Genomic DNA, 12,138 nt, shown 5'->3' with positions numbered 1-12,138 from the left:
AGTGTCTGATGTCAACGTGGAAGAGGAGGGAGCTATGGAAGGGTGTGTTCGGGCAAGGGGAGCCAACCAGCCCTAGAAGCACAGGGCGTGGCTTGGAGGAGGATGGTATAACGGGTAGGCTGAGATGGTTCACACTCTGTCTGGACATGGACCTGCCAAGCTTGGACTAGCAAATCTCAGCACTGACTGCACACCTACTGGAACCAATGGCTCCACAGACTAGCTCCACCGGAAAGGAGACACAATCTGTTTCCACCTTTCCACGGCTTTTCACTTGGGAAGAGATCAGAACCCACAACGGCCGTGGCCAAGATCAGGAGCAATGGCTGGTGATCGACAGGAAGGTTTACGATGTCAGCGAGTTCGCCAAGCGACACCCTGGAGGCAGCCGAGTTATCAAGCACTACGCTGGGCAAGATGCTACGGTAAGATGTGGGAGGACGGTGGAGAGAGCTGAGTCTGTCGTCAGGGCAGGATGACATGGTGGGACTCCAGTGGAGAGTCCTGGTGGTAGTTGGCACCGTGCTTGATGAGATAATGCAGTGGATGTGCCTGTGCTGTTCGTAAAATTGATCTTCTGGTTACCGTCAAGGTCAGAGTTACCTGTTATGTAGATTGTAAAGCTCTGTCTGGGCTCGTTACACCCTGTTGTAAGCAGTAATATCCGCAGGCAAATGGAGGAGAAGGGGTCTTGAGCAAAAAGGCAATTTGAAAGGAGGTGGGAAGAAATAAAATACGGGAATAATGAGAAAGCAGCAATATGACATTTGGCTGCAGAAGAGGAGGGAAAATTATACAAATGATCACTATTTGAAAATAGGTTTTCCAGAGATTCCTGCAAAATTCTTTGATTTATAGATTTTCTCTAAAATAATTCGTTGCTTGTTGACAAAAGTAATAAATTCTAAGCAGGTCTCACAGACTATTTGCTGTAAGCAGATACTGGATTTCTGAATAGTCAGAAATACGAGCATTGGAAATGTGCACAAGATTAGTTCATGAGCTTGTGATGTGGGAAACGCCAATTTAATTCTTGTCATGACAAGACTTTTTGACTTCAAGGAAGTTTCTTAACCTGCCTAATTTCTCAGGTTTCAGTTTGTGAAATGGGGTAACACTTCCCAACACACGGCCCAAAATGGGTCAGATGAGTTATTTTTCACGTTTCATTCCTTTCACCCCACTGGAAACTGAGGCAGAAAAATACCCGGTGTTCTCAAATGAAGGAAAACAACCTTTCTGAGTCTTGCTGGTTTTCTTCTCTAGCTTTTTAACTGGTAGATACAGCCTTGATGTAAAGAGAGGGTTGTGTGTCCGTTATGTAGTATCTACATAATGTGATGTGAGGTTGCAAACAGATAATTGAAAAAGGGACATTAATCCTGCCCATAATCTCCTGCAGTTTCCATTACTGGACTTTTATGAAATGAGTCAAGGAATACAGAGTTTATGGAATGATTTGTCCCCAAGCTGTGTCCTCCCAGCTCCTGCACCCACCAGTGTAAGGAATTCTGGATCAAGATTGCGTTTAGATTATTGCGCTTTATAGATACTGAGGAGTTTTAACCACAGTGAATTTGTCTGGTATGAATGAGTTGAAAGAATGAGCTTTGATCTTAGTTGTCTTCATTATTATTACAATAATATTACAATCTGTTTTTCCTCATTAAGCCTCATTATTACTTCTGTACATTTTCAACCTACTTCCTCATAATTTCATCCTTGTGTTATGAAAACAATGAATAATTTTCCCATCATTTTCTCAATGCTACTTATGATCTTTTAAAACTCTTTAAGCTGTTACCTCTTTCCCAAGGCAGTCTTCTATCATGAAACCTGTGCCAGAACTCTCTTTTTTGCTATGTATAGTTATACCACCTGCCTTTGAAGACAGAAGGACCAGAACTACATGCGGTAGTCAAGATTGTGGGTACACTGTGGGTTTATGTTGCATTATAATGACATTCTGTCTTACTCTCAATTTTTATTCTGCTAATCTTTACCATTTTTTCCCCCAAGTACTCTTGACTGCTCTAGAACTCATAATTATATAAATATGGTGAGAATTTTTTTCCTCTAGACTGCTTAATTATATATTTATGATGAGAATTGCTGCTTCTGTGTGGATCACATGGTAAATATAGACAATATGCATAGCAGAACATTACACTGATGTCAAATATTGGATGTTAGGTATGTTGCAGATGGTGGTCATTAAAGTTAATCTCTTGTAAGGTATAATCAGGTAGCAGGGAGGAGAAAGGCCAGGTTGCAGGACTGGGAGGCTTGTGTTTCTGTGATAAAAATCTGTGGTAGTGATATTGTGGATAGGAAATTCTGTTCAAAAGGGTTCTGGCTTCAGTTTCTAAGCTGCAATATGGATATTTACAACTTGAGTCAGTTTTAGAGCTCCTGGCAAGAGGGAGCTACGTAAAAAAGCACAGAAAACTGTTGGCTGAGGGGCACAGGACCATCATGGAAAGGTTTCCCCAGTTCTCTGTGTCTGAACAGAGACACTGATTTGTCACTGTGACAAAGGGCCACTAGATACCTGTAGAAAGCTCATCTGTCCAAGAAGCCGCCTTAGCTCTGAGCTCCTCTAGACCAAAGTGCTCGGAGATAGACTGTGTCCAAAGAGAGACTCCAGAGGAATGTCAGACTGCACAAGGCAAGTCCTCTGTCCTCTTCCAGGGACTTAATCTGGTCCAGATGTGTGCAGAATTTTTTTGTGTGTCATGATCACCTACCTTGATTTTCAAAGCCAAAATCAGCAAGTACTTCGCTGCTCCGACACTGAGGTTTTTGTTATATCTGCTCTTTCTGAGAGACAAAAGAGTGTAGTCAGCCTCTTTACCTTTCCTCTGGAAAACTCAATGAGGACACAAGCTAAAGGAGAGTCTTTGTTCTTCTGGGGTTTCATCCTTTACTCCAGAGTTGATATTTAATTTTGAATGGTTCTTGGACAGACTTGTTTGTGTCACTAGTGTTCCCCAGTTCCCCAAGACATCCATCAGACTGAAAACGTACAGGGATGTAAGAGATGCCCAGTTAGTCCTTCTGTGTATGGAGCTGTGGCATTTATTTCCCATGGCCCTTGTGTAATAAATGCAGGATTTTAAAACGTAATCCTTTTCTCCAAAGTATAGCAAAGAGAAACCTCATTCATTGATGTGTTTTGCTGCTCCTGGGTCCCATCCATAGGGCAGGGCTGCTGGCTGGAGCCTTCTAGGGAAGGACTGCACTGAAACAAGCCGATGAAAGAGCACGTTTGTCTCTGCAAAGAGTTTTCATCAAACACTTTGATGTTTGTTACCAGCCTCGCCCAGGTACTTTTATGAAATCTAGTTTCTTGAAACCTCTCCAGCTTCCTTGGGCCAAGCTCCAGCTGATGACAAAGAACTACAGCAGCAACCGAGGGGGCAAAAATCCAGAACTCTCCGGAAAAAGGAAACCGGGTTATGTATTATATCAAAGACCTGTAAAAAATAGAGTCTCAGCATCTGGTGTTTAGTTACATACCCTTTCTTACCCCATTCCTTTGTGTGTTTCTCAGGATGCCTTCATAGCATTTCACAATGATAAGTCCCTGGTGAAAAAATACTTGAAATCTCTGCTGATTGGGGAGTTGGCACCAGATCAACCCAGCTTTGAGTCTAATAAAAAAGTGAGTGTCCTACAATCCAGCTGTGGGAATGGCTTGGGGTTCGGCATGGGAGGAGATGGATAAGAGACATAGCAGAAATAATTTTGGATGCAGCGTGCCTGACATTGTGCCATAGGCTGGGTGCTGGGGAGGCAGCTGGTAGCAGTCACGCATGGAAACACGCACTGTCCCAGAATCACTACAGCCACACCTGGCTATGAGGAATGAGCCCCAGAGCCCCACATTCTGCTCAGTTCTTCCCACTGAGATGTCTCAGTTAGCAGAGCCTATCAGCAAACTTGTTTTCCAGTGGCAAATAACCAAGATCTGTTATCTTGTGCTCATTTTTGCATAGAGACCCCTCTGATAGAATATCTCTACTGAGTTCCGTGGCAACACTGGAGTTCCTGGGTCTGCTATGTTGCATTTTCAAAGTAAACAGTCTAATAATACTCACTTTACCCACAGCAATCACTTCTAGAGGATTTTCGTGAGCTGCGCTGCACCATTGAGAAGATGGGACTTCTGATGCCAAATTACATCTTTTTCTCCCTGATTTTCCTTCACTTTCTGGTACTGGATGCTGCATCCTGGCTCGTCGTCTGGTACTTTGGGATATCCCTGGTGCCTTTCCTGGTTGGCATTGCATTCTTCACCATCGCTCAGGTAAGCTGCTGACAGCTGTTTGACACTGCAGATGCATTTGGTTCTTCCAGATGGAGAGGACTGGTGACATGTTCATATCCCAGTCATTGCTCTACTGCCTCTTCTTAGATCCTGTTATCTGGCTGAAAGCAACAAGCACGTTCCACATCATGATTTTTGTTGGCTCCAGCAAATCTAGTTTTGCTGACAAGCTGCTCCCTGGGGTTGGTGAGGTGTTGTGGAGCTGCCAGTTTCACAAGATGGGATGAGCTGATCTAATCGCTTACCCCAGCAAAAGACAGAATATTTCATTATCTGCTCCACTTCTGGCTCCATGTTCCTTTTGTTCACTGTCTGATGGCTCTGATGTGTTTCAGGTCCTTTATGAGCCAGTTACACTCACTAACCCTGAATAACTATCTGCTGGTTTAGTAAACTGAACCACAGAAGGGCGAAATACATGTCAGGGTTGACATAGGGAAGGAGGGATCAGGATTTTGTGGCCCTTAGGTGGGAGAAATTGGAGGGTAGGGGGAGGAAAAAAGCAAGAATTTTTAGTAGCACTGGAACCTTGGGTTTGCTCAGACATCCATGGAACAAGCACAAAGAAACCAATTTTAAAATTATCTGTTCTATTTGCCTAATATCTGCAAAGCATATACCCCTCAAAGAGAATCCTTGTATTTCCATGAGAATATGAAGCGCAACAAAGCTATGGATTTGGAAATTCTTATGCTTTCTAGATGGTTCCTTGGAAATTATGTATTTGCGGTGGGAGCAAATGCAGTAACAGTCAAATTAATTGTGATGATGCTTTACCGCTTTCCCTTTAGCTGCTACAATAACATCAATATCTGACATTGAGTGGTTTTAGAGGACTGAAAGGAGTTTCTCAGTGTTGAGCACGTAGTGTTTCTTCCCCAAACCAAAAGATGAACTCCCACCATGAAGTTACAGAGACTTTTGAGGCAAAGCGATGCAATGCTGCTGTGATTCTGATTCCTCAGTGATCCTTTTGTCTTCCAGATCCAGATGGGCTGGTTCCAGCATGATCTGGGGCACTGTTCTGTCTTCAGGAAGCCTCGATGGAATCGATTTCTGCAGATCGTTGTGATAACTGCTCTGAAGGTGATTGACTCATGGTGTGAATATCCTCTGGGGCTAATCTGGCCTATGCAATGAATGGGAGTGTCCTTACACAAAAATGATCGGGTTAACACCTCTGCTACGAGGACAGGCTGAGAGGGTTGGGGTTGTTCAGCCTGGAGAAGAGAAGGCTCCAGGGAGACCTTATTGTGGCCGTTCCATACTTAAAAGTGGCCGATAAGAAAGATGGGGATGGACTTTTTAGCAGGGCTTGTTGCAACAGGACAAGGAGTAATGGTTTTAAACTAAAGGATGGGAGATTCAGGCTGGACACAAGGAAGAAATTGTTGGCCCTGAGGGTGGTGAGAGCCTGGCCCAGGTTGCCCAGAGAGGTGGTGGATGAACCATCCCTGGAGACATCCCAGGCCAGGCTGGACGGGGCTCTGAGCAACCTGAGCTGGTGAAGAAGTCCCTGCTCATGGCAGGGGTGGCACTGGATAATTTTGAAGGTCTCTTCCGACCCAAACTATTCAGTGATTCTATCTTCATGCAGTATCACCTGTGAGGGAAGTGTAAGTGCAACCATAGTGGATAAATAGTGATGTAATCATTGCTATTGTTCTGGTTTGAATCGCTGGTCTTCAACTTTTCCTGCAGGGAGCACCAGCCAGCTGGTGGAATCACCTGCACAACCAGCACCACGCCAAACCCAACTGCTTCCGCAAAGACCCCGACCTCAACATGCACCCTCTCCTGTTCAGCTTGGGAAAGTCACTCTCTGTGGAGGTAAGCATGGAGATATCCAGAGAAGCAAAGGTTTTATTGACAGAGAGCTACATAGTGAGGTGTAATAATAACCCAGACCATGCCATTCTGCATGGGACTCATGATAATCCCCAAAGTGTTCTATTCTCTAACACAAGGTCTGCAAGTCTCATGTACCAGTTGGTTATTATGGTGCTTCGGCACCAGATCTTGAGAACCAAAGTCTTAAAACCTGTGCTTAAGCGCTCTGTGTTGTTAGAAGAGCAGGGTAAGCACCTTGAAGGCAGGCCAAAGAGTGAGTCAGTCCACTTGCAGGAGTGCTAGATGTTGTTAATGATCCTATAGACAGTGAGTCAGACATTCCCTCTTGGGCCTTTTGGCTGCGGGAGCTTTTTGGCACCTAAATCCCTCAGGACCAGTATAGCTGCTATGCATGAAACACGAGCGTAGCACATTATTTCTTAATGACAAATGTTGTGGCTTTCATAAAAGTAAAAACCATGAACAGACCCTCCCTGATGACTTCTGCTATCATTAGGATAAATAAGACCTCTTTTGCTTTGTCTTTCCCTGGCATTTTACTCCTGGGGTGATGAAACGGCCTCTTTGTTAGATAACCAGCCCCTTAAAATAACATTTCTCTTTTAACTGGTAATAAACAAAGAAACTACAGCTCTCTGAGGCATGTGGAAAATTCCAGCTCTGCCGTCTCAGAAAGACACCTGTTTATACAAAATATAAAAATATATTGTTTATACAAAATACTTATTCGTAGCAAACTGTTAGCTGCAACTGGGAAGGATTTTGTCGGTGGTCTTCTGAAAGATTATAAATATTATATATTAACAGGAGCATCTAGAGTGAGCTGGCTGTGATATATTGGGTTTGATAGAAATGAAAATGTAGGAATGAGTTCTCATGTCCTCCTAATTTTAACAGAAAAGAGTCAGGGACACTGGGGGTTGGCAAAACGGATTTCAGTGGTTTCGTTTAGTCCAGTTCATCTGTTTTGTTGTTTCAATTTTGATCCAACAAAGATATCTTTGAGATGTTAAAAGTGTTTTGTTTTTCTCAGTAATAAGGGAGCTCTGGAGATACTTTGCTTTACCTCCTTATTATCTTGTCCTTTGGAGAATCATGAGTACAAAATTTGAACTCTGCTGTGCAAATAGTGAACAAATACACTGTGAAGAACTAAATGTATTGTTCTTTTTGTGAATATTTCATCTCTTTGTTGTTTCGTGCACTTGAAGGCAAAATATTCAGGAACAAAAAAGGTAGATGTCTTCATAGTGTATTTACTACTTGGATCTTGCAGTCATTTTAAGATAGCATCCAAATGCTTAGGTCATTTCTAGCCACTGTCTCCTCTATTACGCAAAAATTTGGGATGTTTGCATCATATGTCATCTGATAAAGGAATTCAGGTGTAGCAGTCAGACCAAACACATCCTGTATTCATCACCCATCAAGTTTCTCATCATAAGTTTTCATGTTAATAACCTGTCCCTGCCTGAGCACCAATAGTCTCAGTGCTCTGTGTTGAATATGTGGAATTGGTTAGGCTGGACTTTCATTGCCATCACTGGAAACTTCCCATACAAAATTCTAATGACTTGGGAGCATTTTTGTGTCCTGATGTGAGTTTGGGATCTCTTGGAAAAATAAGGCTCTGTTCTGACATCAGCAAAATGTTGCTATCTGGGTACAGGGGCTCAAATGAAATCTCTCCTTCTCTCAGTTGTTTTGGAACTCTCTTGAGTTCTTGCTTGAACATTTCAAGAATTAGAGACATTAAGAGGTAGTTCTTGACGTGCTCATTAGGCAGGAATAAGAAACATCTTATGAAGCGTCTCAGATCTCCAACTGTCTCATTACAACATCTTCTCATTTTTCAGCTTGGAAAAAAGAAGAAGAAGTTCATGCCTTACAATTACCAGCATAAATATTTCTTCTGTGAGTATCCCCGTTTCCTCGTAGCACTGTAGGATTTTCACTTAAAAATCATGACTACATCTCCTCCCCAAAATCAAGGCTTTGTAGATGCTCCCATTGAAGTCACAGCTTCAGGAGGGTTCCTTCATGTTAAAGAAGGTTCACATGAGCAGGAATTACCCCTTGTTGCCTCTGTGAGGCACATGAAAAGTTAGTGTAAATGGAAGATGGTAATGTTTTTATTCCACTGTAAGATTTACAATGCAATGAAGCTATAAATGTATTTGTTTTCAATTTTTTCAGTATTGGCCCCACTTGCACTGATACCCTTCTTCCAGCTCTCTGTATTCTACTTTGCAGTCAAGAGGAAAAAGTGGTTGGTAAGCATCACTTTTAGACTCTCAAAAAATGTTCTTGCTGTGGCTTTATGTACCTTCACCTCAGGTGACTGTGGAATTTAAGGCAGAAACACTGATTCTAGGCTTGCTGCAGCAGGAATGCAATCAATGGGCCCAGGGTGAATTTCTCTGGGAGAGGCTTTTTAGCCTCTTAGCAGCTGAATATTAATAAAAGTTAATAGAAGATTATCAGAGCTAGATATAGAAGGTGGGAGGGCTGTTTGCTGGTCTGTAGTTACTGATGGTAAAGTGAGCACTGTGGGAATATTTCAGAGATAACACTCAACTTGAGGCAGAATGATGGTGTGCAGCTTTCTCTTCATAAATAAGAGATCAATAAATAAGAACATTTTCTATGCTGCAGTTCAAGTAAAGGAAAGCGGAGGAAGTTCATTAACAAAGGCTGATTTTGGTTTATTTTATTGTTGTTTGTACAGGAGCTGTTTTTGACAGTGTTGTTCAACATCCGAGTCTGTCTGATGTATGTTCCTTTGATGGGATTTAACAATTTCATGGTGTACTACTGGCTGGCCAGGTAACACGCAGCACACTCAGAGTCCCCAGGGCTAATATTTGTAAACAACATTCAGCTTTAATAGGAATAAATGAAAACTGGTCATATTTGCTAGTTTTATCAGAAATAAGCAGTCAGACCAAAAGGAAGAGCATAATTTTGGGGAGTGGTGGTGGTTGTTCAGGGCCATTCACAGCTACAAATTTAGTAATTCTCAAAAGAAACTCCAAAAGAGGTAAAGGAATGGAACAGAAAATCATGAATTATGTAAAAATGCTCTTTTACTTAAGATGAGACTCAGTAAAGTATTTTAATGGCAAATCTGGGTGGGATTAGAGATATGAGAAGTGATTTTCTGTTTATCTGCCCAGGTACCTAGAGAGTAACTGGTTTATTTGGGTGACACAGATGAATCACATTCCAATGCACATTGATTATGATAAGAACAAAGACTGGGTATCTACACAGGTGAGAATCTTCTTTCTTCTGAAGGAGTGGGTTTGCTGTCCTGAAAAGTTGATGATGTTCTTCTCTTAGCTCTAATGCCATGTTAATGAGGTTTATCCTTGCCGTTCATTAAATAGGCATGCAACTCAGTAGCAGTCAAAACACTTCAAACTTTAGTTGGAAAATGGGATATCTAGATTTAAAAAACTCATTTTTTCACTGAAGAGTTTTGACACGTTTTTGACACCACTTTTCCCTTCACGGTATGAAAAAATCCTGAGGGCTTTACAGTCAATCTCCTCTTTATGCCAACTAAAGAGAAGCAAAGCGGGACTGATACCTTTATTTTTTTACCGTATATGTTATAGGTTTACTGCAGATAAGAGAAAAGTGGCAAAAGCTAGGTCTGATAAAAATGAGTCTATAAATACAATTTGACTCACATCTATACAGCCTCCAGCAGTGTAATCCCACATTGTGGTATTCATCCGACCAGAGCTGGATGTCTGCATCTGAACACCTGCTACATTCATGGCAGAGAAAAAGCCATTTCTAGAGCATGATTCATCTCACTCTAAAAAAGACATCTAAATCTGCTCAGATGAACAGCACCATGAAAATGTCCATTTTTCTCCATTGACTCTGAAGTGATGAGCGCAGATGCAGATTTCAAACAAAAGGTGCCTAAGTTAGGTGAGATTAAGCCTGTGGACCCAAATGTTTGTCACCATGTTTTGCATCTGACTCCACTGTTTGGAGAATACCAGAAGCATGTGTTTTTGTTTATTTATTGGGCACCTTCTCTTTCAATTCAAGCTAAAGATGTGAGGAAAATCTCTTCAAATAATCCCAGTTGTGGATATGTGCACACCAGAGAAGAAATTGTTCTTTCTGAGTGAAGAAGTCACTTCTTATATCCCAACAACAATATCGCAACTTATATCCCAACAACCCATTTCAATCTAGACCTTGTTTAATTATTCAAGGCAATGATGGCTATAATTCCTGACCCTAAACTGTCTTTTATGCTGTACAAGTGTGGGTAATAATTGCTAGGGTTTAATTATCAGACTTCCAGAAAGATAGATGCTAAATCATGTGTTTCTTAGGTCTTCTATTTTTTTCCCCTCTCAGCTCCACGCAACGTGCAACGTGAACCAGTCTTTGTTCAATGACTGGTTCACCGGGCACCTGAACTTCCAAATTGAGCACCAGTGAGTATGATTATGGGGAAAAGAGTGGGAATAATATGGGGCACTTAAAAGTGAGAAAGACCATGTGGTTTCACATGAAACCACCTCAGGAGCCCCTTTGTGCTTGGGGAGGGCAGGGAAATATTTTGGTGCTAGCAAAGCCTAACACTAAGTCTCTCATTCAATTTGCAGCCTTTTCCCCACGATGCCTCGACACAACTACTGGAAAGCAGCTCCTCTGGTGAAATCCCTTTGTGATAAGCATGGCATTGAGTATAAAAGCAAAACTTTACTGACAGCCTTTGTAGATATTTTGCAGTAAGTATCAATTAACAATATAGTTTTGTGTTGTAATAACACGTGGGGGACATAAGCAGCCATTTCAAATCAGCATCCATGGAGAGATCATCCATAGACTTCATTTACATTTTTCTAAAGTTACTTGGAAATTTTAAAAAATTTCCGTTTCAAAGATTTGTTTTTCTTCCTTAAATCATCTCAACTCATTCTCTGTAGTCAGACTTTGCTATGAGATGTCCATGCAGTTTTTAATCAATTTTTTCCATTTACTTCTTTTTGCATCTAAACTACAGTTTACTTGCCATGAAGGTGAACACTGTCTCCCCATAAGTGATGGTTTTAACTTTCTGTTCTTGCAGTTCGCTGAAGGATTCTGGGGAGCACTGGCTTGAAGCATATCTGCATGGGTAGGCACTGGCAACTCTCCAAGGGAACCTCTTCACCAGACGACTGAACCATAGGTTGGTGTGGGCTGGAAGGGACCTTAAAGGTCATCTAGTTCAACCCCTTGCCATGAGCAGGGACATCTTCAACCAGATCACATTGCTCAAAGGCCCATCCAACCCGGTCCTTGAACACTTCCACAGATGAAGCATTTACAACTCCTCTGGGGAACCAGTTCAAGCATCTCAGCACCTTCATAGTAAAGAATTTCTTCTTTATATCTAATGTAAATCTACCCTCATTCAGTTTAAAAATGTTGCACCTTGTCCTGTCACTACAAGCCCTGGTAAAAAGTCTCTCTCCATCTTTCAAGTACTGAAAGGCTCCAATAAGATCTGGTTTTGGCTCAGCAGATCAATGAAAATGGGATAGGACAAAGCAAACCAAAGGAATTCAGGACACATTAGGACAGGGAGGATCTTTAAGGGATATTCCAGAATAGAAAACATAAGTATGTGAAGAACAAGATGCCCTGGAGTGTGTCCCCAACACTATTGTACAAGTATGTACACTGTTCGTGGATCGCATAGGGAGGCTGGTAACTAGATGCTATGTGTTGCACCTGTAATAGCTGGTTTGAATACAGTCCAGAGAGTCTGTGTAGCATGTATTATTTATGTGCATAAATATATGTATGTATTTTAATTGAGTGGTGTCTGTGTTGTCTGAGTCACTTTCTGATGTAGACCAGCTATGAATAAGACTGAGAAGCCAAGGCAGTGAGGAAGGATAGTTAGGGTACTCTTGCTTTTATTGGGTTTTTTATAT

The 12,138-nt window shown here is 41.8% G+C and overlaps 1 protein-coding gene across 1 annotated transcript; it reads left to right on the top strand.

The window, feature by feature from the left end:
* Positions 1 to 206: 206 nt before the first annotated feature.
* On the top strand, positions 207 to 11,337 carry LOC308041134 (acyl-CoA (8-3)-desaturase-like; the record flags this gene model as incomplete). The annotated part of the gene is made up of 12 exons (XM_080345630.1): positions 207 to 425; positions 3,554 to 3,664; positions 4,112 to 4,309; positions 5,315 to 5,416; positions 6,032 to 6,160; positions 8,038 to 8,095; positions 8,378 to 8,454; positions 8,910 to 9,007; positions 9,358 to 9,454; positions 10,568 to 10,647; positions 10,819 to 10,944; positions 11,286 to 11,337. The coding sequence occupies 12 exons, from the start codon at positions 207 to 209 to the stop codon at positions 11,335 to 11,337; spliced, it is 1,347 nt and encodes a 448-aa protein (XP_080201756.1).
* Positions 11,338 to 12,138: the final 801 nt, after the last annotated feature.

Source organism: Nesoenas mayeri, assembly GCF_963082525.1.
Source record: "Nesoenas mayeri genome assembly, chromosome: 5".
NCBI lineage: Eukaryota > Metazoa > Chordata > Aves > Columbiformes > Columbidae > Nesoenas > Nesoenas mayeri.
The sequence above is the reverse complement of the archived record's forward strand: the minus strand, read 5'-3'. Positions and strand labels throughout refer to the sequence as shown.